The 26,726-nt window shown below is 41.8% G+C and overlaps 1 protein-coding gene across 2 annotated transcripts in view; it reads left to right on the top strand.

Moving 5' to 3' along the window:
- adcy5 (adenylate cyclase 5) overlaps positions 1 to 26,726 on the top strand; it is an 80,673-nt gene continuing 53,947 nt past the window's right edge. For both annotated transcript variants that reach the window (XM_074694383.1, XM_074694382.1), the window contains exon 1: positions 1 to 1,956. In XM_074694383.1, coding sequence (XP_074550484.1) covers positions 1,018 to 1,956 — 939 coding nt within the window. In that variant the 5' untranslated portion in view covers positions 1 to 1,017. The remainder of the gene's footprint in view (positions 1,957 to 26,726) is intronic.

Raw genomic sequence — 26,726 nt, 5'->3', positions numbered from 1 at the left:
ACTTGGTTGAATGGTTATAGAAGCAGCAATCAGCGGTGAATGTTGTGATGCCATGCTCCAAACAGACACCGAGCAGATTGATCGAGGCTGTGGGAGCGCGCCGTGGCACCGGGGGGACACTTCATGACACGCTGCCGCTGTGTTCGTGCGCATCGTTCGCGCGCAGAGTCTGAAAGCGAATCAAATCAGGAGTCGCTCCCTGGAGGACTGAGCAGTGATGGACAGCTGTTGGACATCGATTCCTCGCAGAGGTTGACGATAAATTGACCTTTTTCCGCTTCAACATGGACCAAGGAGCTGCTGTTTGTTGCTGCCACGGGAGGATGAGGAGGAGGAGAAGGAGCGGCTGAGTTTCCTTCCTTCCTTCTTTCTCCCATCAGTCAGCGCAGGAGTGCGAGGATCGTGATGCTGCTTTTCGGCCAGCCATGCAGGCTCCAGCACAGGTGCACCAGGAGAAATAATCTTCACCAACATGAATCAGCCTCCTCTTCCCCTCCACCTCCATCTTTTCTGCCCTCACACCGCTTCCACGCGAGTCGGGATCCTGTCAGCAGATGCACCGGGCTCGCAGCGTAATTGATGATGTTGTGCTGTGATGTGTGGGGACTATCCGAGTTGTGTAATGGTTTTATTTCATCTGGTGCGCGCGTTGCCGTGCATCCTCCTCATGGATGGCTGTTAATTGGGCCCAATGATGTAGAGCCAAGTCCACCTGGATCTAATGTTCCCTCCTCTTGTGGTGAAAGTGGCTCCCCTGTGACTTATGCGCAATTGTTTTTATTCCCAGAGCTTTTCTGCTCTGAGTTTTCCCATCTCTGTTTTTAAACCTTTCTAATTGATTCTGCTTCAAACAGTGTGAAATCAATGAGTGTCTCTTGGACCTAAAGCGCCCAGGGCGGGAAATAAAACCCACATCTGACTTTAAATGGCTCCTGAATAGTTTCCGGACATTATTTCTCGGTGGATTAAACTTCCCCTGCGGTGTTTTTCTTCTCTTACTGCCTCCTGTTATCCGCTATGTCCAGATCAAACAGTGTCAGCCCACCCGGAATCGGTGCGCCCGGGCTGAGGGGAGGGACCGAGCACAGATCAGCTTGGGGAGAGTCAGAGTCTGTGGCCAACGGGTGCCCATACTCGGCCAGATCCCCGCGCAAGAAGCTCACCAGGACCAACAGTCGGTGGAGGGACGAGGATGATCTGGACCACCGGCAGCCCGGCAGAGCCTCCACCACCGTCAGCAGGGTCAGCTTCAGGTCCAGGTCGGCTTGGCAGGACCATGGCGAGGACAGCAAAGACAAACGCGCGTCCCCAAAGCGTCCAGACGACGAGGTGAGACCCAAGTCGGTGGAGCTGGGTCTGGACGAGCGGAGAGCCAAGCCCAGGAGCCAGGCGGAGGAGGAGGAGGTCATGCCTGAAGTAAACTTTTCTTTGGTGGCGTGCTGCACCAGCGTCATGCACATCTTCAAATCCAAGAAATTCCAGTCGGAAAAGTTGGAGCGGCTCTACCAGCGCTACTTTTTCCGCCTCAACCAGAGCAGTCTGACTATGCTCATGGCCGTGCTGGTGCTGGTCTTCACGGTCATGCTGGGCTTCCACTGCTCCGGTGGCACGGGGAGGCCGAGCGAAACGTACGTGGTGGTATTTTCCGTGGCCATCTTCCTCTCACTCGTGCTCATGGTGGTCTGCAACAGGAACGCGTTTCACCAGGACCATATGTGGATCGTGTGCTACGTGGTCATCCTGGTGGTGCTCGTGATCCAGGTGACTGGAGTGCTGCTGGTGCAGCCCAGAAGTGCCTCTGAGGGGATTTGGTGGACCATGTTCTTCATCCATGTCATCTACACGCTGCTGCCTGTGAGGATGCGCGCCGCGGTCATCACTGGAGTTATTCTTTCTGCCATCCATGTGGCGATTTCTTGGATGTTAAACGTCGAGGACAACTTTGTGTGGAAACAGGTAAGTGGAGGAATGTGCTCTGATGATGAAGTTTTCCTGTAACCCGCAAAGGCAGCTGGGATTCCACGCCTTCTCTGTGCGTAAAATCAAACTTGGGTATTTCCTCTGAGATTCCTACTCCTGCCTGTTTCCCTCCGTGTCAAACAGCAGCTGTTTCTTTAACAGATTTGTGTTCAAGTAGCTGTTACTTTACTGTTGTGGCTGTCAAAGTTTCAGGAGGCTTGGAGCATGCTCAGTCCTTTCCTCCATGTCACATTTTGTGCGCGTAAGCCAAGAAAGCTGTCATGGGAATTCTTCATGAGCTTGATTCAATGTCTGTGAGAAAAAATGTGGAAGGCACAGGGAGAAATCATGATGAGAGGCTTTTCTTTGTGACTTGTTTTAAGTTTTAGCTCTTCAGATGTGGTCCAGGCTTTACTGTTTGAAGCCCAAAGCCTCTTTAAGTTCCTTGAGTTGCAAAAAAACAAAATCTTATGAAGTGTTTTTGTCTTGTTTTAAGCAGAAGACGTCTTTTTAAACTCAAAAATGAGCCACATTCACCAAAAAAGTCTTGTTTTAAGTTATTTAAAGAGAAAAATGACTTTGAATAAGACATTTTTCCTGATTGATAAGGTGAATGTGGCTCATATCAAGTATAAAAAGACAAAAACACTTCTAGCTCCTCTTTAGCCAGTGAGATCAGAATCTGATGCACTGAGTTGCACTAATTGTGAAATCCCGCCTGTCGTCAAGAAGCTGAGAGATTTGATTTATTTATATTGTTGCTGGAAGTCCGTCCTCTTAAAATATCCCTGGAACACGTCTCACAAACTGCACGTCGCTGATATTCCTCAGACAGTATTTCACTCCCACACTGCTGTCACTTTCTGTCAAACAAAGCAGCGTGTGTCCAACAGGCCACGTCTTCTGCCCTATAAAAACCCTTTTCTCTGAATTAGCGGTTTGATATACAAGCCTGCTGGTTTTAATTTACAAGGATGCTAAAAAAATCAGATGTGATGAGACACAGATAGACGTCCTGTGTCTCTTCTGATGGGAGGATGGAGCGTTTCAGCAGAGGGATTCTGTTTTCGTCCATCCACAGTCTTTGAACAAACATGAAACCACTTCAGACAGATTCAGGGACAGGAATAAAATCAGGGTTTATCAGGAATAATGTGAGAGCATCAAAGCATCTGCAGTTTCTCTGGATAATGAATTTTTAACTTGAGCTGCTGATTCGCAGACAAACACTTGGCTTTGGGGTGTTCAGTCTCTGTTGGTCTCCATAGAAACTGTATCAGCTGGCTCGTCTCTCCTCAGGCGTGCAGACGAGGAGCCACATGTGATGCTCGAGTGTGTCTCTACAAAGTCAGATTCATCCCACTACAGGAGTTTCCTGTCTCTGTTTTATTCCCAAACCTTCATCTCAGATAACACACACACAGGGTTTGTCAGCTCCAGGGGTGTGCACAGACTTTTTGAAGGAACAAACAGCTCGTTCTGGCCACTGAAGAGGGCACTGAATTCTGCAAGTTTTTCAAAAGCATGTTAGCGCACATTTTGGCTCCAAAGAGGGCATTTCATCGCACTATAGCCGTCAAAAAGGCACTTCACACACATTTTGGCTTCACAAAGGAACCAAACAGTGTTGTGACACCCAGGAGGCTACTAAAGCAAGGGTTTTAGCTCGTAGGAGGACATTTTAGCGCAGTTTGGCCCTTAAGACAGCACTGAACAGACGTTTTGTTGCCAGATAGGCCACTTAAGTTATGTTTTGGCTCTCAAGATGGCATGTATAGGCACCCAAGAGGGCACTAGTGCTTGTTTTGGCTTGTAAGAGGGCATTTAGTGCACTTTTCGGCTCCAAAAAGCCACCCAAGAGGCCACTTTAGCATGAGTTTTGGCTCTTAAGAGGGCATTTTGGTGATTAAGGGGGCACCTTACACACATTTTTGCGCCAATATGGAACTTTGGTTTGTCATTTAGCTCTTAAGATGGCACTAAAAGGCCCGTTTTGGCTCCTAATACAGCACTAATGAGTGTGTTTTGGCTCCTAAGAGGACATTTTTTTTCATTTTGACCTTGGAGAGGGAACTAAACAATCATTTTGGCACCCAAAACTGCACGTAAGTGTGTGTTTTGTCTCTCAAGATGGCCCTTACAGGCACGTCTTGGCCCCCAAGAGGGCACTCACCCTCATTTTGGCTCACAAGAGGGCATTTTAGTGTATATTGGGATCCTAAAAAGGCACTAAAACACATGTTTTGGCATTGAAATGTGTGTTTTGGCACCAAAGAGGGCTTGTTAGCACATTTTGGCCTCTTAAGAGAGCACGTAACAAATGTTTTGGCATCCAATAGGGCACTTAAGTCTGTGTTTTGGCTCTCAAGATTGCATTATATTGCACTTTGGCTTCCAAAAATGCACTAAAGCATGTGTTTTAGCACCCAAGAGGCTACCTAAGCATGAGTTCAGGCCACTTAAAGGGCATTTTAGTGCACTTTGGCCATTAAGAAGGCACTAAACACACGTTCTGGTGCCTGATACAACACTTAAGTCTGTAATTTAGCTCTCAAGATTGGACTTTAAGGGCCCATATTGGCTTCTAAGAGGCAATAAACACATGTTTTGGCACCAATAGGCCACTGAGGTGTGAGTTTTGGCTCTCAAGATGGCACTCAAAGACGTGTATAGGGTACCAAGAGGGCACTGATGCTTGTTCTGGTTACAAGATGGCATTTTAGCGCACCTTTTAGTTCCCGAAAGGTACTTAAGTGTGTGTTTTGGCACTTGAGAGGGCATTTTAGTGCACTTTGACCCTTAAGAGGGCACTAAACACAAGTTTTGACACACAATACAGCACTTCAGGCAAATTTTTAGCCCTACAGAAGGCACCCAAAGGCCTGTATCAGCTCCTTATAGGGCATTTCTTAGCATTTGGCCTCTTAAGATGGCACAAAAACACAAGTTTTGGCGCACAATAGGGCACTGAAGTGTGTGTTTTAGCACCCAAGAAGGCACTTTAGCAGATTTTGACCCTTGAGAGGGCATTAAACACACATTTTGGTTTTAAAGATGGCACTTTAAGGTGCAAATTGGCTCCCAAAAAGGCACTTAAGCCTGTGTTTTAACACCCAAGAAGCTACTTAAGCATGATCATTGGCTACTAAGAGGGCATTTTAGCACCCTTTGTCCATTAAGAGGGCACTAAACACGCATTTTGCTGCCAAATTTGGCCCTTAAGTTTATGTTTTGGCTCTGAGCATGGCCCTCAAAGGCGTATATAGGCTCCCAAGAGGGCACTAGCGCTCATTTCAGTTCCTAATACTGCACTTAAGCGTGTGATTTGGCACCCAAGCGGGCATTTCGGCACATTTTGCTCCTCAATAGGGCACTAAACATATGTTTGGCCCTCAATAAGGCACTTAAATGTGTGTTTTGGCTCTCACAATGGCACTTTAACACATGTTTTTTGACAATTGGGCCATTAGAAAGGGTGATCTCCCTCCCATCCCCCTATTGTGCACACCACTGGTCATACTTAGGATGTCTCTGAAATACGGGGTTCATTTTTTAGGTTTTATGCATTACATTTTTGAGAAACAGCTGAAATATCCAGGTAGCATAAAGCTGACTCTCACCTTAAACTCTGAACAGATTCAGAGCTGATCCAATGATCAGAAGCTGCTCTAAAATGAATGAAATTTGAGAAACGTGTTTGCTCCCAGCTTCAGAGAGCCTCTCTTCAGGTAGTTTGACTTCATCACCGCGCAGGTTTCACAGGATATTGTTGCAATAAGCTGCTGAGCTACATTTTCCTCATAAAATCCAAATGCCCCTGGTGGTATTTTCACTGCATCAATATCACTTTGAAACGCGTCTCCAGGGCTGCAGGACTCGCTCTGTAATAAAAAGTGCTCACACTAATGGGCCTAATTTTCCACCATTAGTTAAAGGTTCACTTACCTGCATCCTTTGTCTGTGGGTGCTGCAAAGTGGGCTCTCTGGTGTGTGTGTGTTATTGTGTCTGGTGACTCGGTTTCTCCTTCTCCAGCTTCATTGTTTTGGCTGTTTACCTCATTAGACGTGTTTATAAGGCGTTGTGCTGCTCATAAAGCTTCTCTCCAGCAGTGGAGCTTCTCTAGACTCAGGGCTTTATGGAGAAATCTGAAGGAGCGTAAAGGTGACAGCTACGTTTGGTTCATCTCGGTACGGCACACATTTTGTAGCATTTCCTGGTACTAAAACCGGGACAGATCCCCAGATCACCGACCTGTACCGTCCCACTTTTTGGTTCCCCTCTGTTGAAGTGCCAGACATACTGATCCCACCTCAGAAAGTGAAGCTAGAAACACTTCAGTCTGTTGGTTGGTTGAAAGAAGGAAGGGGGTCAGGCTTTACCGATCCGACCCGTACCAAAATGTATCCGTACCGGACCACATGATGGAAATGGGGCAGTAGCTTTGTGTTGCTAATGTCTGTTCACCAACATCCTTGAAGTGAGATGCTGTAACTGGAAAGGGCTGTTGTTGAACTGTGAATCATACTGTGGTGGCTAACACTGTTGCTTCACATGAAGAAGGTCACGAGTTCGAATCCCTGGGTCAGGTTCAGGTGGGCTTTTCTGCGCAGGTGTCACAATGTCTGTCTCTGTGATTGGCAACCAGACCAGAGCGTACCGTACCTCTCGCCTGAAGATAGCTGAGCTAAGGCAGGTACACCGAGGACAATCAGGCGCTATTTTTTTAACCAGCAAAGGCCTGATTGTCTGATGCTCTGCAAATGAAATCATAAATCAAATTATAATAATTATAATACTAATAAAGTTATAAAAAGAATAGCAATATAGTCATAATAAATAAATGATTAAGAGGAATCCTGCAGGCAGTGTCTTCTTTAGATAGCAACTAGCGATGTGTCCACCAGCATCTTTTCCTGCCACTCACAGAAATAAGCCCATGAACCAAAAAGTATTAATCCCAGGTACCAGGTAATTTCTGGTGGAGGGTTACTCTGGCGACTTGAATGGTTAAATAATTCTGAATATGTTTGAAGCAAATCATAAGAAATTTATGAAAAAATTGGCTCTTTCTTGGACAGTTTACAGCCACCGTGGGTGCGTCTCAAAGCTCCAAAGCTCCATCCTTCCTTCCTCCACATGCATCGTTCAGTTGCGTCTTAGTCCCTCCCACCAGAGATGATGGAGAGACGCGAGGAAATGAAGAGAGGAGAGAGGATGGAGGAGATTCGTTTTTAGAGCAATGGGACATCCTCTCCTTTGGAGCGTCACATGAAGCGACGTGTTTCAGTGACGACGGCATCAGCTGATCACCTCTGGATCATCTGTCAGTCAGCTCTAACAGCTGTTTGTGTGTCTGCACATGTGCGCTGTAATAACTCTGATAAAACAGAAACAGTAACAGAGATTTGTCTGTTTCTTTAACCAGTTAAACAAACACGTTACCATGAAGAAAACCTGCTCTCTGTTTATTCTGTGTGCTGGTTAGAAGCTCATGGATCACTTTACCAGAAAAAATGCGTAATTGTGAGATTATTTATGAATTATTTATCCTTAATCTAGAGCCCATCTGATCGTGAAGAAACTTATTAATGCAACCTAGTTTATTGTGTTTCAGGAAGATATTTATCAGTCAGTTTTCTGTATCAATCCTCCGTTATATTGATTTGATGATGGTTGTGTTCAGTGTTTTGTGCTTTAAACTCACAGCGAACACTTTATTACCAGATTTATGATCAGTTTCTGAACGATCCTCTGTGCCTTTCCTCAGCTCGTCTTTTCTCTCATTAAACTCTGTTGTGTGTTTGTAAAGTTTCATGTAAAGTCCGAGCCGCTGCGGCGTCCAATCAGAGAGTGATATTCCATATGGGGGCGTGTCGGTCAGTGAAGAGACTTCCGCAAAGCCGGCTCTCGTGTTTCCTCGATCATCGCTTCTCCGATCAGTCTCCTCCATCCTCTCTCCTCTGAGCACAATTATCGCTTTGGGACAGTCTTCAAAATGGCGACTGGGAAACTACTTCCAGTGCCACAGAGGAGAGAGGACGGAGGAGGCACGAAGTTAATGCATTGAGACGCACCTCATGTCTCGTGCTGGATGGAGCAGGAAGCAGATGATGTCATGTGACAGGAAACACTTGGAAACTGTTTCTTTTTACTTTTTTTTATAAGTGGAAAAAGTTGCATCAGTAACTTTGTGATTTGATTGTGAGTAGAAATTAGACACAAGCTGACTAAGCTGACTGACCAAAGAGGAAGTAAGAAATCTGTAATACTTGTGACGACTTCACTCAGTCACGCACTGTAATGCATACGGCCCACATTCCCGCCGCTGTCTCCATGACTTTTTACATCATCATTTTTCTTTTTGTGTTTTTTTAATTAAAATTTAAGAGACTTAAAACAAACTTAACCTCGTCCTCAGGTTCATCTGTTTTGTTTAACACTGAAGTCATGTTTTACTACATCGCTCCATCTTTTGTTATCATCAGTGTTTGCTCTCTAAATGTGTGATTCCTGTGATGTGTGCCAGCTTTTAGTCACCCACGACCCTGAACAGGAAAAGTGGTAGAAGACAAATGTATGGATCTGCATCTTAAAAAGTTCATCTGTAGTTTTCTGAGTTGAAGTGGATCCATCAAACACTCACACGGCTCAGCAGGAAGGACGTGACGATTACAGTCGATCTTCTGTCATCAATCATTCTTTATTTATGAAGCAGCGTTTCTGAGCACAGGACCCAGCTTTAAACTGAACATGAAGTTCCTAATCCTTTACATTAAAGCACAGGAAGAGCCTCGTCTGCCGTCAGAGTAATAACTCCTTCTTCTTCATTCATCATCAGTGTGTACAGAACGTGTCAAACACCGGAAAAGGATGTCGAATTAGATTTTTATCCCTGCTCTTTGTTTCTTTTTGGGATCCTGATGTTTGGTTATCCGCGCAGAAAGCAGCCTGATGGTTTAGTTTTTCTCCGTGACTGGCATGTGACCCTGCATCTATTTGTGTTTTCTGCTGAAGCCGCGCTGTCATTCGATGTGTTGATGTGAGCGTGTGGGAACGAGCTGCTGTATTTGTTGTTCTTTGCTCACCATGCTGTTGTTTTTAGCATATCTGTTCTCCCGTGTTTACACAGGACCTCGAGTGCGACCACCGCTGTTTTTGCGAGATCCCCAGATCATGCTTTTTCTTATGCTCCTATGAAAGATGGGAGATTGAGATCTCTTAAGTTTGTAGAAATGCAAACTCATCGACCCGGTGACCTTTGCTAATATTAGCCTCCACAACTTGGCGGAAATCACTTCCATGCAGTTTAAGGATGTGGTTGTTATGACTAATGCTGATATGTTTCTGAAAGTCACAGAAACTCCCAGGAAGATGAAAAATGAGGTCATCCAAATCCTTCTCATGCATTTTTCTACTTTTTATGGCGTCTAAGTCTCTCCTGAAACTCTTCATGTGGCAGACTGGAGGATGCAAGTTTTGATTTCATGCACCGCTGCTTTAAAGGCTGGCTTTAAGGCTGCTCTCACTTTAAGGTTTGTGAAAACAATACCATCAGATAACAGCCCTGAGCTGATAACTGAGCATTGTTGCTAAACTTAGCCGCGGTTCGCTCCCTGTGAGGCGGAGATCTTGCATCACTCCAGGTTCTCTGAGGGTAAAGACTCAGGACGTGATGCAGGACACAGATCCAGCCCTCCTCCGGCGATGTTTGACCTTTTTTTCGGTAACCCAGAAAGGTTTGGAGAGGTCAGGGCCCAGTGAGGATGGATTCGCTGACTCAAAGGTCAAACGGTCTGGAGATGACGTGAGAGAAACAGGGCTTTGGTTGTGATTTAGACCCTGAGGCTGTACGAATGACTGCGTATGGATTATTAAAACTCTGTTAAAGCAAAGGGATGTGAAATGTGGAGACAACTTGCAGGAAGAGGAGGACTGACTGTGGAGGAAGACGGCTGCAAATAGACCGAAAATAAGATCCACATAAGTCTTAACATTCACCTGCGTATGAGACAAACATGCATCGTGCAATCACATTGATTTTTTTTTTTTAACAATATTTTTATTAAAGTTTTAGACACATATCAAACTTTGTATCAAATGTACAAACATTTTCATTTTCATTTATGTCCCCTCAAACAAGTGCTCATTCACACACACACACACACACACACACACACACACACACACACACACACACACACACACACACACACACACACACACACACACACAAAAAAAAATAATAATAATGATAATAATAATAATAATAAAATAATAATAATAATGATGATAATAATAATAATAATAATAAAATAAATAAATAAATAAATAATGAAAATACACAAAAAATAAATAATAATAATAATAATAATAATAATAAAAATAATATTAAAAAATAATTATAATAATAGAATTAATAATAATAATTTAAAAATGATAATAAAGAGAAAAGCTAAATTTAAAAAAAAAAAAAAAAAAAAAAGGCAGGATCATTACATAGTGTTATTCTGTCAGTGTTATCCCTTTCATTAGTAAGAATGTCAAGAATGACATGAATGAGTCCCAAACAAAGGCAAACTCCTCTTTTTACCTTTAACAATATATGTCAATCTTTCAAGTCCAAGACAAGTTATCAACTCCTTCTTCTATATTGCCAGTGAAGGTGGTTCAACATTTTTCCAATATAGTGCAATCACTCTTTTTGCATGGAGAAGACCAAAGTCAACAATTTCAGATTGCTTCTTTGTTCTGATGAGGTTTTTGGGATATAAGCAATCACATTGATTAATGCTGCAGGAATAAAATAAAGTTAGATTCATCAAATTAAAGTTTATGTAATGCAACATCTGTCGCAAAACAGCTTTTTCCAAGTTGCAGCTGTTCTGTTTTGTAATTTTCTTATATTTTTGTCATGTGATTGTTGATTTGTATCCTGAAAGAAAGGGCAGAAACAATATTTCTTTTTCAATTTCTTTTTCCTGCTCCTTTTCGTTCAGTTCGGGGATCTTTTAGTTTTTTATTTGAATTGATTTTTTTATCTAGAAAAGAATGAAATAAATATAATAAAAATAAAAAAGAAATCAATAAAAATTCAAAAAGTACAGGAGGGAAACATACTTGATTTTTTTTTCCAACAATTCAGCTTTTTTAAGTATCTTAAGAAATACAAGAAACATGGGAAGATTATATTTTGAATTTGCAAAAAAAAAAACAAAACAAAAAAAAAACAATAAAAAAACAGAACAAAGAAAGCCAAAAGTAAAATAAAATATGATAAAAAAGTTAACCTTTTCTTCACTCTTTTTAATTTCTTATCACTTGTATCCCAACCTTCACAGAAAAAGTCAATCATATGGATTGTGCTGTAACTAAAAGAGATGTTACTTCTAGAAATATTTCTGATGAGCCTGTGGATTTTCTGCAAAAAGGGCCGTGACAACTGGGCAATTTCAGAAAATGCGCTAATGATTGGCATCATTCATTTCACAGAGCCTCCAGCAACCAGTCCTCTGACCTGTGAGAGGTTTTCATGTCATGTTGAGGATGAAATCTGTGACTTTTTCCAGAATAAAAGCTGCATTTGACCCACTGTCATAAAGATGAAGCTCTGGTTTAAGTGTTGCCTTTATTCTGAAAGCAAACAACTGAAATCTTATCAAGTGTTTTTGTCTTATTTTAAGTTGGGGTGCACCAATCACAATTTTCTGATCACCAATCTCTGATCTTGAAAAAGCCTGACCTGCTGATACCGATTTGGGCCGATACCTATTTTTATTTTTTGTTTATTTATGACAGTATATACCTTCAGTGCTCCAATCTTATTTCTTTACAAATCATTGAACAATACCTGTGAAACAATCAAATCTTTAACAATCAATAAAGTGTCCTGAGTTTTAGGTCTTAGAGCAAAAAGCAACAACGGCTGTCTGTCAGACCTTCCTGGAGGTTTATAAGATCTGCTTCACATGTGAGGATGGGACGATTACCAATCACCTGATCATCGATCGGCCAGCTGATCTATCGGTGCATGTCTCATTTTAAGTAACATTTGTCTGATTACACTTGATATGAGCCACACTCAACTTATCAGTCCAGAAAAATGTTTTATTTTAAGCTGTTAAAAGACAAAAATGAGGTCTGAATTGCTGTAACAAGTAAAAAAACCTGCCAAAGTGACAAGAAAAAATTGCAAAAAGATTTTTTTTAAACTAGAATTTTGTCTTAAAACAAGTAGCTTTTCTCTTGCACCAACTCAGACCTCATTTTTGTCTTTGAATAACTTGAAATTAGATTTTTTTTCTGGACTGGTCAGGTGAATGTGGCTCATATTAAGTAAAAAAAAAAGAAATCTACTGAAAATAAGACCAATACACTTGATAAGATTCCAGTTTTTGGCCATGCATTTAGTTTTCTTGGTCCCAGATAACGTTCAACTGGACGCAGAGTGGTGCAGGAGTTACAGCGGCAAAGACAACTTCCCTTTGAACCAGATTCTGCTGAGACTGTGTCTGGGTTTGAGAGACGGAGTTTGAGCGTTGTCATGGTGATGATAGTAGGGATGCACCAGCTGCACACTGCAAAAAAGGGAAACCTTTTAAACTATTTTTGTCTTATTTTGAGCAATTCTAAGTAGGTTATTATAGTCAATGAGCCACAGTATACTTATCAGTCCAGAAAAATGTCTTGTTTCAAGTTATTTAAAGAGAAAAATGAAACCTGAATTGCTGTAACATGTAAAAAAATTTTTGCCAATGGAACAAGAAAAAAATGTCAGAAAATTTGCTTGAAACTAGAACAATGTCTTTATATGAGTAACCTTTTTATTGTCTTTAAACAACTTGAAACATTTTTTTTTTGGCCTGGTCAGGTGAATGTGGTTCATATAAAAACACTTCATAAGATTTTATTTTTTTTGCAGTGTATCTCACTGTCAACAGATATTTAAAGTGTATAAACAGTAAAAGTTTGTAATCACTCCTCCTGTGGAGTCAAAGGTCAGAAATTTGGCCAACGTTTTAGCAGCTTTCAGACTCTAACTCAAACCAATCCTCTTAGAGGAACTTAACCTGCATTTCAACTGAAAGGATCGACTTCAAGTCCAGGTCCACGGGCCCTGAAACAAACAACGTTCCTCCTCTGATGGAGCACAGAGTCAGAAAACATCCCACTAAAGCCACAAAACTTTTCTACAAGGGAGAAAAACTTTAACATCACTTCTTTTTATCTTTCACTAATCCATAAGGCTGAGAAAGTAAAATATGAGGAGTGTTTTTCCTGAAGTTTCCTGCGTCTCCTCTCTCCTCCCTCCTCTCCACTTCCCTGGAGGAGTGCATATGAGCGGACCAGTAGCAGTTGGCAGGATTCCAGAGGTAACAGGGTTTTTCTGCTTGTCTAATTGCATTGCCTGCTCCTCTTAATGTGTGGAAACTCAAAGCAGATGTCCATATGATCTCTCCTCCTCTTACCTGCCTCCTCCAGCCCCCTCCCTCTGCGATCCTGACCTGCTTCTAGTCATGCATTTAATTTCCCTGTTAGGCTCAGTCCCTGCGGAGCGACTTTTAACCACTTCCCTCCCCTGCAGGATGAGCTTCACGGACTCCAGCGTGATGAGATAGATATTGTCTCGAGGGGAGGGACGTCCACTTCAGAATGAAAACATCAGATACGTTTCATCCTCTCCCCCCGTGGCGGCGTTCAGAGTTAGAGTTTCAGCTGCTGTTTGCTCGGTTTAATCTTGTTTAAGCCAGAGGCCGAACGCTGTGACAGAGGATGCTGCTGTTTTGGAGATCACATTGAAGCGAGCGTGGATGCAGGGCGAAGCATGAGTACCTTTCAGAAACCACTGGTGACGCATTCCCCTGTGAGTCCACAAAACTGCTCAGTATTCCCGTAACTTAGCAACAGGATCTATTTTACAAACACCATCCAACTCCTCTCATGGCCTCCCTGGGAGCACCTGTGTGTCGTTTTTATTATCTCGGCTATGGCCCACCTGCTCGTCGTTACGTATACTCGGTCCCACTGAGAGCCGTATTTTTGGGAGGATGCTTTTTTTATTGATGTTTTCTGTGAGATGAATATTTACCACATGAAACTTATCCCCACATGCTTCTTCCTCTTTGTTTTCTGCACGCTGCTGTAATCCTGACTGCATCATGTGACCATAAAACATAAAGCCAGTGGATGCTTTTCATTCACGCTGCTGCATTTCTGCAGTTATCAGAGCTGCTGAGCCTCATTGTGCTCATCCCACACTCATTAACTGTAATTAGTTTGTGTGCTGGGTTGGGATCCAGACTCGTGGTGACATTATTTGCACGGGGAGTTATGAATACTTGTGATAAACATTTTTAATATGTAATTATTCCTCCAGCGTGGTGGCTCCTCTGAGAGCTGGCATCATAATAACGGCTTGTTGCAGGACGGACAGTCAGTGATGATTATCGGTGTTATTGCTGCAGTGGTTTGTGTTAATATTCAATACTCTGAGCCTGAGCGGCTGTTTTTAACCCTCATGTTCAGACTGTTACAGCTCATTCTGTTAAAGGAGGTTTTCCTTTTTGTATAAAAGGATGTGAGAGATATACTCACAGGCTTTGTTAGCAGCGCCTGGGACCAGTTAGCTTAGCTTTAACTCATGGAAATCACATGATGCTGCAGCAGCAACATCTTTAAGACCAACATGAAACAAAGAGAGCAGTGAACTACAGACCCTTTACAAAAAATTAGAATATCATCGAAAAGTTTATTTCCACAATTCCTTTCAAAGAGTTAAACTTTGTAGATTATAGATTTAGGACCCACAGTTTAGAGGACTTCAAGTTTTTATTTGTTTATTTTTACAAAATTTGGGCTTCCAGCTCATAAAACCCAGGAAAACAGGAAGAAATCGCCATTAACTTCTCAGTTTTTGCAGGAAAACAGAAAGAAATCACATCAAATCATCATGGTGCGACACAGATGGTAGATTGTGAGGCCTTGTTTACTCGAGGACAGTCGTCTAGAAATAATAAAAGTTTTTATTCTTTGTTAAAAAAGAAATTTGACTATGCAAAAATGACTAAAATAAATAAAGCAAGCAGCAACCTCAGGAGTTAAAATAAAATAAAAAAAAACATGCAGCAGCAGAAGAAGTGTTCAAAACTGCAGTTCCTCAAGTGTCCACAAGAGACCGTCTGTAGAAGCACCAGAAACACATTCACATCATTTTTTTTTTTTTTTTTTTTTTTAAAAAGCTGATCTTTACAGCAAAAATAAATAGAGATGGGTACTGAGTTAAGCCCGGTTTCCACCAAGCAGTCCGGTTCAGCCCAGTTAAGTCTGATCCCTTTTGCGTTTCCACAGCAAAGTGTGCCCTCTCATGGTAGGTGGCGTGTAAGCTGGATGCCGGAAGCCGCAGCTGTTAAACAATAGCATGACGCCATAGCATGCAGCATTTCGTCCTCTCTGTGATTGGACTGTAGCTCTTTGATACAAAGAACAATCAAGCTTTGTTTCAGAGAAGTCTGTGTGCCACCAGGAGAAATACAGCCACTGTCTCACAGGAAGTGACGATTCTTTTGACCAATCAACGGTCTGCAGTGTTGTAGCTCCACCTTCCGAGAGCGGATTGATTCAGTCTGGCACCCATACGAAAGGGTCCCAAAAAAGTGGGCAGGCTTGTCTCGGTTTTTGGGTCAGTGGACAGTCAGTGGAAACGCTGCAAAAAGCGCACGGTACCGAGACGAGCCAAACCGGTCCGCTTGGTGGAAACGCAGCTTTAGATTCTTTTAAAGGTACCAACCGAATTCTGTCTGTAGTACCAGGAACTGATTCACAAAATGTGGAATGGTACCATTTTTAGGTACCTGAACCCATCCTTGTGACTGTGAGAAAGTGGAAGAGAAGGTAATTTTTCATACCAGACATGTACACAGCATTGCTAGTTTATTCAATGAGAAATAAATATGTAAAATTGTAAAAACTTTGAGATTTTATTATTACAACATTGATATTTTTTACCACATAAACAAACAAAAGTACCAAAAATTGGTACCGTTGAGTACCAGTACCGATTGTCAGGTACCAGGCATCTGTACCTTATTGTTTCAAATGTGAAAGGTACCCATCCCTAGAAATGAGCAGGTTTACAGTCTGGTTAACATACGCCATCACGACAGTCTTTACCACTAGCGCTAACGCTAGCTTTTCTAGAAAGTCCTCACAGCCTCTTGAAGGAAGCTAAAAATGACCTGATCCAAATCTGTGAAAAGAAAGATCTATAGGTGTCTGTTTTTGCAGGAAATAAATCCAGTTAAGGTGTTTTTGTTCCTGTGCCTGAAACAGGGTTAATAACAGTTAGCACGTTGCTAATTTACCTCAATGTGACTAATAAACAAGATGAACAGCAGCTTATTACTTTTAAATGAAGTTTCTGCTGGTAAGTGCTGCATCTTACTCTCAGGTTTCATCACTGCTTTATTATTGGTGGGCTCTTGTTAACAGATGTTTTTATACGGTAATAGCAGGGCATTGGGTTTTGTTTTCACACTGAGGGTTTGCTCATTAGCAGGGAGGTGACGGAGTTTGTTCCTGTGGGATTTTAACCTGTCATCATGAGTTCAGACATGTTGTGTCAGAAGTTTAAGGCTGAGAAATTCCCAAGAAACCTGTTCAGTGATTTACTTTAAACTCACTTGACCCTGTATTACGTATACTACGGTATGCGTTTCGCCTGACTTTAATCATTTGTTGCAACGTCTGTGATTGATTTTCCTTTGTCTGCTCGAGCCTTTAAGCTCGGTGTGTTAGCACAGCCTGATAACCTCCGTATCGACGCAGTGACTGAGCGCCTGGACTTACGGTCAGCTCTCTGCCTCTGCTGTATTACCTGCTGTTGGCATCTTTGTGACATCAGACGTCAGGTTTCATCATTCCTCATTGGAGGAGTCGACCTGGTGCTCTTTAAAGACGTTGAAGCTGAATATGTGACGTCCATCCAGACGCATGGGTCACCTCTTTCGGAAAACGCTCTCAGCAAGGTGAGGGTGAATTTAATTTAAGTGAGGGCGCCAACATGAAGCACATCATTCTCCGTGGAGACTTTTATTTATTCATTTATTCAGCGCTTAAAGCGACAGTTTTGTCCCAGGTAAAAGAGAAACTCAGTGGATTTACTGTCCCTAGAATAAATCTCTTCAGGGATGTTCTTTTGTGTAATTTTTGAGAGCTGTGACCTCTTCTTCTCCTCTCTTGTCTTCTGAATTTCTCGGCTCAGACTGAATGTGTTGACTGTCAAACCTCTGCATATTATTAATTAATCGAAACGCTCTGTTCTTTTCAAAAAAAAAAAAGAAAAAGTAGCACGAGACCTTCGCAAACTTGCTGAAATTATGAGGTCATTGCGAACTTCATGCCACATTTGAAGGCTGGGCCTCAAACACTAGCTCCGCCCTCCAGACAGCTGGCCAATCAGAGAGAAGGGGCTTCATGAAGCGGAAGCCTTAAAGAGACAGCAGCTACGACAAAGTGACTCATACAGAAGCTGAGATAAAGCTTTTCCAAAACACAGGTTTGAGAAAAAAAAGAGACTTTTTGAGCATTAAAATCATAAACAGATACTACAGGGGCACCAGAGGGACAAAAAGAGGCTTAAAAAGAACAATACGTATTCTGTTTGTGCATGATTATGAAAAAAACAAGTGCAACAATCTGCCAACGTGAGACTTTAACTTTTTGTTCTCAGCTCTGCAAACAGTGGTTTAAAAATAGCGATGACTCAGTAATGTTTTAATGTAGCCCAGCATGAAATGAGGACATGATTTATGTTTCTCTGCTTGTGCCACATCCATTTTCATGAGGTGCGTCCCCCTCTCTGCCGGCTGCACGGGGGATGTTTTCCTCTCCCATCTCGCAGGCTTACCTCATTATCAATGAATCAGAGGTACTCAGTGAGCGGAGACACTGAGTCTCTGCGTTGGTCGGGGCTGCAGCAGGAGCGGGAATCAGAGCCTCGGTTTTAACCTCATGAATATAACTTTTATTCCGATGAGTAAGTCTCTGCAGCCTCATGGATAAAAGCATGAGAGTTCATGATATCCAGGGAAACAGGCAGTCCCTGTTTTCTGCTGGGTTTAGTGCGTTGTTTACCTTCCACCTGGTCATGTGCTTGTCAGTATAAGAGTGTAGACACTGCTGGATCTGGCTGCTGCACTAGATTACAAAACTTAAAGAGGGGTATGATTGTTTCCCCATGTTTTAAATATACATATAAAATAAAAAATCCTGGATGTTCAGACTAAAAATGTGCAGATTTTCAAACCTCTACAAAATCATATGTTGTAAGAATCCCTGAATCTGTGTGAAAACAGCCCTAATGGTTGCTTTAAATATAGCATAAGATGGAGGATCGGGCCTCAAACACCAAGGTCGGCCTCTGACAGGCCTCTAGATGGCTGGCCAATCAGAGGAAAGGAGGTGTGTGGATCAGGAAGCAGCCACAACGAAAGATTTTAGACAGAAGCTAAAAAACAAGGGTTTTGTGAAACACCAGGGAGAAAAAAACAGCAGTTAATAATTTAAAGCGGGGTGATTGGAGAGACACACTGGAATAAAAAATGAAGTCTCATCTGGTGTTTTTGTCTTATTTTCAGTAGAAAATGACTTTTTAGACTTAATATGAGCAACATTTACCTGACCAGTCTGGAAAATCGTCTTGTTTTAAGTTATCTAATGATAAAAATTAGGTCTGAATTGCTTGGAACAAGTTTAAAAAAATCTGCCAATGAAACAAGAGGAAAGTTACTCTCATTAAGATGTCATTTTAGTTTTAACATCTCTTTTAAGCAAATTTTTCTTGTTCTATTGGCAGATTTTTTTACTGCCAGATTTTTTTTTAATAAATGTATTTATGCAGACTTTAAAAGACATCACGAACAGTGTACAAGTATATCCCCAAGTAAGAAGTCTGACATTTTTTCTTTTTAAGACATTTCTCAAAGATCTTAACAAAAGAATACTGAACAGAACCTGAGTGACAAACAAAACACAAAAAATCCCTCCATCCCCACCAACCCAGGTGTGCTATGCTCGCTGTACAAGATAAGTAGAAAAAAAAAATTTAAGGAAAAAGGAAGAGAGAAAGAAAATTATATAAATAAATAAATAAAATAAGGGGGGTGATAATAATAACAAAATTAATATCAGAAACAAAAATTAAGCAGTCATATTGGCAGCAACAAGACTTAAAGCAGTAAAAACAACGATTGCCATAAAAGAAAGTAATGATTAAACAATTACCAAGTAAAATAAGAATTAATAAATAAAAAGTAGATAAACAAGTAAATAAAAGCAAGAAAGAAGAGAAAGAGAGAAGTTGCAGTTAGCTTTGGGAGTCTAATGCCAGATTTTTTTAAAGAGGGGGTATTCTGCACAATACCCCCTCTTTAAGATGCATTGAGGATGTTTGTGCAGATTAAACTCGGATCCATTCATATATTACAGTAAACTTTATCTGTTATCTGCCTGCATCCTCCCCTTACGTAGGTATTAGCTAACATAATGAATGTGTGACAGACTTGAGCTGCTTCAGGCTCTGCTCCTGTAGACGTGCACAGAGTGTCACCGCACTGACAGTTACATCGTGGGCCTCACAGCCCGCCTTTGTCAAGATGTCACGAAGAGTCCCCTGAAACCCATTATGTCCCATTATGCTAATTGTGGACAGTAATCCCATTATCATGAGTAATGAATGCAAATCTATTGTCCTGTGTTCAGGTTGTGTTCAGGTTGCGTTCAGGTTGTTGTGGGAGAGGAGGGGAAATGTGATGTTTTTCCGTTACTCATGCGAGAGCTTCACTCTCACATTTACCGATGACTCACACGTTAAATAATAGTGTGAGAAATGTTCCTTGATATGATAATTGTGGAGATGATAATGCAGCCTATTTACAGACCCCAGCCTTATGTAAAGCTTTAGCTCTGACTGACGGCCAAGTGGCTGAGTTTCCTGGATCCACTCGGCGGACAGATTTGGTGTACCTGGCATCAGACGGCAGGGGCGCTTCCTCAACCCTCGGCACAGATTTATAGAGGAGCCATAGTGACAGAGACATAAAGCAGGCTGCTCTGGAGAGCTGGTGCATGATCGAGGCAGCGAGGCCATCGCCAATTACCTCTCCTGTAGGAGCAGTGGGGGCACAAATATCCCATTTGAAGGGTCGTGATGAGGAATATTGAGAGATTTTTGTGAAAAAATCCAAATTTTATGGTTAGTTTCCTAAATTTTTAAAGTATTTTTTCTGTTTTTCAAAAATAGTATTCTAAACTGTATAATTAGAGAAATGATCTGTAAACTGGCATGACAAACTATATTAATTCATCATTTTTTAATGGAAAAACCTTGTTATATTTTTCCTGCTCTCTTGAATCACAGTCAAACTGATTTAAAATGATAATAATCATCTGTAACTCAATTTATAGCTAGTTGTATAAGGGGTTTATGTCCATACTGATAATCAAATGACTTTTAACTGGAATTTTCAGGTAAATCTCATTAGTTTTATGAACCGTATGCAGCTGCTGCCTGTTCCCTCCTCACTCATGGTTGCAGTATTGGTTACACTTCAACAATAAACAGTTTTGGAACCAATGATAGATTTTTAACAGAACAAAGCAGAACACACCGCTCCTCTCCTGGGAACACTTTCCTTTTATGCTTCACTGGTCACTTTGTCCTCTAGTAGTTTTTGTCCTAAATTCCCTATTTTCCCCTTATTTCAAAGCAAAGTGATTTTGCCATGACAGCGCTTGTAACCATGAGTAAGGAGGGAACGATGTTGATTCGAGAACCTGCTCTATAGGGGTCACAGCATGTCTGTGCTCCACAGCACGGACTGGCTGTCTGTGCTCCATGGCGCGGACCATGTATCTAGTGATTTTTAAAGTGTTTTTGTGTAAATAAACAACATGTGTTGATGAATTTTAAAATGCAGTGTTATAAAAATTACACAGCAGGTACCCCAACGCAATACTTTAATGTACAGCAGGGTCTTAAACCCACTGTGTTCCCTCCATAGACTATATAAAACATGGCCGTAGTCTACCCAACGTCACCCGTCTGTTTCTAAATCGGAAAATGAAGCACTTCGGTTATTGCGGCCTCAGACGGGAGACTTTTTTTGAACCAGGCTGTAAATAGGTTAATTTCTGCTTTGAAAACTGCTTTATTTGGCTTGGTGTGTATGTAACTTCCTGTTCTTCTGGAGCCAGCCTCAAGTGGACACTCAAGAAACAGCAGATTTTAGCACTTCAGCATTTTCTCATATTCTTAGACTGGAGGTTGCTGCTTGGTTCCCTCCTCACTCATGGTTACAAAACACAACAAAGAAGTATTTTTCTGTAAAAATAGTGTTTTTCTGCAGCGCTCTTCCAGTGTTTCCCCTACCAATTATATGAGGGGGCGCCAGATCACAGCAGAAGTGATTTAGCGTCCCCTCCCTTGTAAATCAGGTCTTTACCTTGTTTTTTTAACCTAACAGACCAAACAGCCTTGTTAAACATCTGATTTTCATGATCAGATGTTGTTTGTACATCGTTCTCCTCACGTCATTCACCATGCCCGAAAGAGCATTTAATGAAAATTGCTGTACATGTAATGTATTTGCACTTCATTTGAATTAGGAAACTTTAATTTAAAGGTTTTTGTACAGTGAAGATGTCTCTTCTTTGCCCTCCACAGAGACAAACTGTGGTCTGAGTGTATTTATTCCTTCAGAGCGAGAGGAAAGTGTGTCTGTTTGCTCCTTTTTTACTCGGATGGAGCTAAAAGCGTCTCTATAATTACAGATGCTTCATATCGGGCATCTCTCAGCTCTGAGGTTATCATTATTCTGTGGCTGGTTGTCCAGGAAGAAGCCTCAGAGCTCTCTGATCCCTCTCCAGAGATGCTCCCCACATGTATTATGACTGTGAGGCGGAGCGCTGGAGTAACAGAACAGGGTGCGATAAGGCTGAGAGGCTCCCCACCTGGCCTTATATGGACGGGGTTTGAACCGAGCAGGATGCAACGGCTCAGGGGCCACAGGTCAGGGATTAGTTGGAGCTGCGGGTGTCATGGAGCTTTCCTCATCTCTGCTTGTAAACTTCACCAGATTCTGAGTTTTGAGCTCAGATTTAGACACAGAGTGAAGAAAAAATGGTCGGACTTGAATTCTTCTCTCTTGAATTTCCTCTCTGTATCGAAGTGTGCATGGAAGTGTGATTTTTGGCACAGAATAAAAAGTTGTAATGCTTTAAACCTTTCACACATTCATAATCAAGCATTTCTCCCCCTAAAAGGAAAACTTTTCTTCTCTCGACTTCCTCCTGAACCTTTTTCTTCTTCCCAAACTCCGTCATTAGCCGATCCGTTCAGCCTTGAACAATGAAGCACAATGCCCTTGCTCTCATTCACGCTGAAAGACTAATCCACTCAGTGTCAAACGGCCGGCTGATGATGAGAGATGTGTATTATGAGAGCAAATTAAGCAATTAATGCGTCTATTAATAGGCGACACCTCCTCTTCTCGCCTGGCAGCGGCGTGCGTGCGTGCGTCCTCCTCGGGAAGATGCTGAGCTGTTGCCATGAAAACGCTGAGCTGTGTGTGTGGTGTTGTGTAATGTTGTGTGTCTCCTCACCTTGGCCTTGTGCCGCTGTAACGGCGCTCTCAGCCCAACATGTCAGAAATAACATCGCAGAACAACAGATGATGGATGGATGAGGGACTCTGCTTTTGTTGTTGCAACAAAGGAGCTGTTGTTTGTTTACTGAGTTGCTTTTTGTGCGTATACGATCGCCGTATGAGAGTTTGAAGAGTGCACTGCATCGTGGTTCCTCCTTACCTTACAGTAGGGAAAATAAGTATCCAACACATCAACTTTGTTCTCATTACATAAATTTCCAAAGCTGCAATTCAAACAAAATTTCTCCCAGACATTGGTATTAACTCAAATAGTCCACACATGAAAAGAAATCACAACGTTCAGGTCCATAAATAATGATTATGGTGAATTAAGTACGATAACACAGGAAAAAAGTATTGAAGACACCATGGAAAGGCTGTATACTTTGGCAAGGAAATGCACCATACCACCTGAAATCTGTCAGTAATTATTATTTGAACTTCCAATCAGTGCAAACCAACATCAGCTGGGCTAGAGCAAATTGATGGTCCTATCAAAAAGGTGTTTTTTTCACCAAGCAGTTAAATAGCACACACCTCATGATGGGTAAAGGCAAAGAGCTCTCTGAAGACATTCACAACCTGATTGTTGCTCAGCATCAGAATGGAACTGGTTACAGACTTATATCAAAGCTCCTGAATATTCCAGTCAGCACCGTTGGGGCCATTATTCACAAGTGGAAGAAGCACCACCTTACCATCAACAGGCCACGCACAGGAGCTCCTTGAAGATTTCTGACCAGGGAGTCAGAAAGATAGTCAGAAGAGGACTCAACCAGCCAAGGACCACCCTGAAAGTGCTCCAGAAAGACTTGGAGGCAGCAGGTACAATTGTTACAGAGAAAACAATAAGCAATGCACTCCACCGCCATGGCCTCTATGGACGCTCAGCCCACAAGACTCCATTCCTCAAGAAAAGGCATGTTGAAGCTGGTTTAAAGTTTGCTAAACAGCATCTTGACAAGCCTGTAGAATACTGGGAGAATGTTGTCTGGTCAGATGAGACCAAAACTGAACTTTTGGGCTGTCATACTACAGACCATGTTTGGAGGAGAAATGGCTCTGCACATCAGCCAAAAAACACTACACCAACAGTGAAGTTTGGAGGTGAAGCATCATGGCATGGGGTTGTTTCTCATCTCATGGTGTTGGCAAACTTCATATAACTGACGGAGCAATGAATGGAGCCATGTATGGGGAAATTCTTGATCTGAATCTGCTGCCATCCACCAGGATGATGAAGATGAGACGTGGCTGGACCTTCCAGCAGGACAACCATCCAAAGCACACGGCAAAGTTGACTCTCAAATGGTTTCAAAAAAAGAAAATCAATCTGTTAGAATGGCCTAGTCAATCACCTGACTTAATGGATTATTTGAGTTAATACCAATGTCTGGTAGAAATTTTGTTTGAATTGCATCTTTGGAAATAAATGTGATGAGAAAAAGTTGAAGTGTTCAATACTTATTTTCCCCACTGTGTGTATCTCTGATTGAAAGCTTCTGTTTTGCTTCAAATAAACACGCGATGCCTCATTTAGATGTTTGCAAACAACATGGCTGCATGCTGGCACTACTTTAAAGAGCATTTCACCCTTTATGAGTCCTCTGTGATTGAAATGATGTCTTTTTGGCTCATTTGCAAAAGTTTAAAGGATGCAAAAGCTGCACAGTCCCTCAGTGAATCCGACCCTGTGATTGCAGGCGTAGGTCAAAGTTTCTGGCCTGAAAAAACAAAACAAAAAACAGCTTAATGATGTCGAAACTGAGCACAAATGCATCTGGTAAATTCTGTATTTACAGGTGCTGGATGAAAGCCTCATACAGGGTCAGAAAACACACACACACACACACAGAAAACACACACTGAATAATTGGCTTTAAGAGCTCAGACATCCTGATGTTTCTCTAATTTGTCTGTAAATATTTACTTCACATGGGATCAGTGTTTTTATGGTTTTAGACGATATTCTTTTCCATTTTTACGGTGGCTGGTAGGTGTCAGATGATTTGCAAATCATCCTTATTTTTATGCCTTTATCGAGCAGAATATGCAGGAAAGAGGCCTGGGGCTGGATTCAAACCCAGGCCACAAGGTCAAGGTCGAGGTCGAACCTCATGTGGCGTGACTTAGACCACTACGCCATCTGAGCTTCACGATTTTGCAAATTAAAAATACTTTGCAAAAGGAAACAACACAACTACACCAACAAAAAACACCAATGTAAACCCCACAGCTGAAGTTAAAAGAGGTCAACGTTATCAGTTTTCTTACAAATGTTGTTTGATGGATGCTTTTTTTACGGTCAGTTTTCAAACAGATTCGGACACAGAAAAGTTGTGAAAGTAAATTAAAAAGTGTTTTCTTTTTAACTTCAGCTATGCTAAATGTAGCTTTGTAGTAACTTTTCTGTCCATTGTTTGAAGAGTCCGTTAGAAAACTATGAATATCGGGGCGTGACCAACCTGTACCCTGTTTCCCGCACGTTCCTAAAAAAAAACTTAAAAAAAAAAAAAAAAAAAGTTAAAGTTGACCTCATTTGATGCTAGTTGTGGCTAAACTTCCATCATGTTGTGATGTTAGCCTTCAAGTTTTTCATTTTTACCTTAGCAAACTGTAACATTTATGACTCAATCACTGATTTCTAAGGCCCAGTTTACATGACAACATTTCATCCAAAAACACGGTGAAAAAAATCTGTGTTTACACAGAAACGCTGAGAGACTGAAAACGCTGTAGTGAGCACACCAGGCCTGTAGGTGGCACTATAACTGTCTTGTCCAGAAGCGGCTTTGTGTGGATCCCCACTGAAGTAGAGTTGGGATGATCATCTGGTGTGTTGGGGAATACTAAGAGCAGAAGTGGAGCAACAGATGCACATTTTGGTTATACATCGGCTATAGCGGCCATATTTGTAGTGGCAAGTATTTATTATATTTGTAGTAAAATTATCGACTCAGACAGGAGACGTTTTTTGATCCAGGCTGTAAATAGGTTAATTTCTGCTCTGAAAACTGCTTTTTTTGGCTTGGTGTGTAAGTGACATCCTATATTTCCAGAGCCAACCTCAAGCGAACACTCACACTAATACAAGTAACTTTTCTCTTTTTCCATTGGCAGATTTTTTTTAAGATAACTTGAAGCAAGACATTTTTCTAAGGGATGCACGATTTATCGGTACCAATATCGGTATCGGACGATATTTACTTGTTGGCTGCCGGCATTTTCAGGGCATCTTGAACGGTCTTTCAAGACAAATAATCTTGTTTTCTCTGATTATGTAAACACAAAAACTACCCAAGAAGAGACGACTTTCTTCTCTCTTCTTGTTTTTGATCTGAAAAACAGACAAAACAAACTTTTTTGATCGTGTTTATCTCGAGCGCTCCATCCTTTGATCCTCTCCATTATCTCCATCGTCTTTTCTCACGATTGTGCCGCGCCTTTTCCCTGAACTACCTTAACACATCATCTCAGATTGTGTTTTTTTTAACCAGTATTAAAATCAGATATCAGAATCTGCCAAAATTTTCATATCTGTGCATCCCTAATTTTTCTGAATTAGTCACGTGAATGTGGCTAAAAAGACACTTTTTACTAAAAATGAGACAAAAACACTTGATAAGATGTTTTTTTGTCTCATTGACTCTGATTGAGCATCAAGTTTCAGAAAATTAGACTTATAGCTCACAGAGGAGCAGATGTGAGAACACTCTGAGCTGTGGATGATACTGAGGATGAATTTGACAGGACGTGCAGAGAGCCTCAGGGAGACGCACGATGACAGAAGTAAACAGACGTTAAAAGCAGCCAAAGGTCTCCCAGAAGATGAACTTGTGTACCAGACGCCCCGCTGAAGCACTCTGAGGATACGGCGTGGTGGATACGTGGAGATATGCTGTACGGGAATGTTGACACTACACAACGACAGCGTGAGGGGCTCTGGCAGGCTCAGCGGTGCGGCTGGCATATTTTGAAAGGTGTTACAGTGTAAACTGTCACTGAGCAGGCCAGTTGTAACCGAGACTCGCTCCAGCAGCCTCTGAGGGCCTCCGGCCTGCTTTGGC

The sequence above is a fragment of the Halichoeres trimaculatus genome, unplaced genomic scaffold (assembly GCF_033239565.1).
Source record: "Halichoeres trimaculatus isolate MK-OKI-2021-1 unplaced genomic scaffold, fHalTri1.1 fHalTri1_scaffold_19, whole genome shotgun sequence".
In the NCBI taxonomy this organism is placed as follows: domain Eukaryota; kingdom Metazoa; phylum Chordata; class Actinopteri; order Labriformes; family Labridae; genus Halichoeres; species Halichoeres trimaculatus.
The sequence above is the reverse complement of the archived record's forward strand: the minus strand, read 5'-3'. Positions and strand labels throughout refer to the sequence as shown.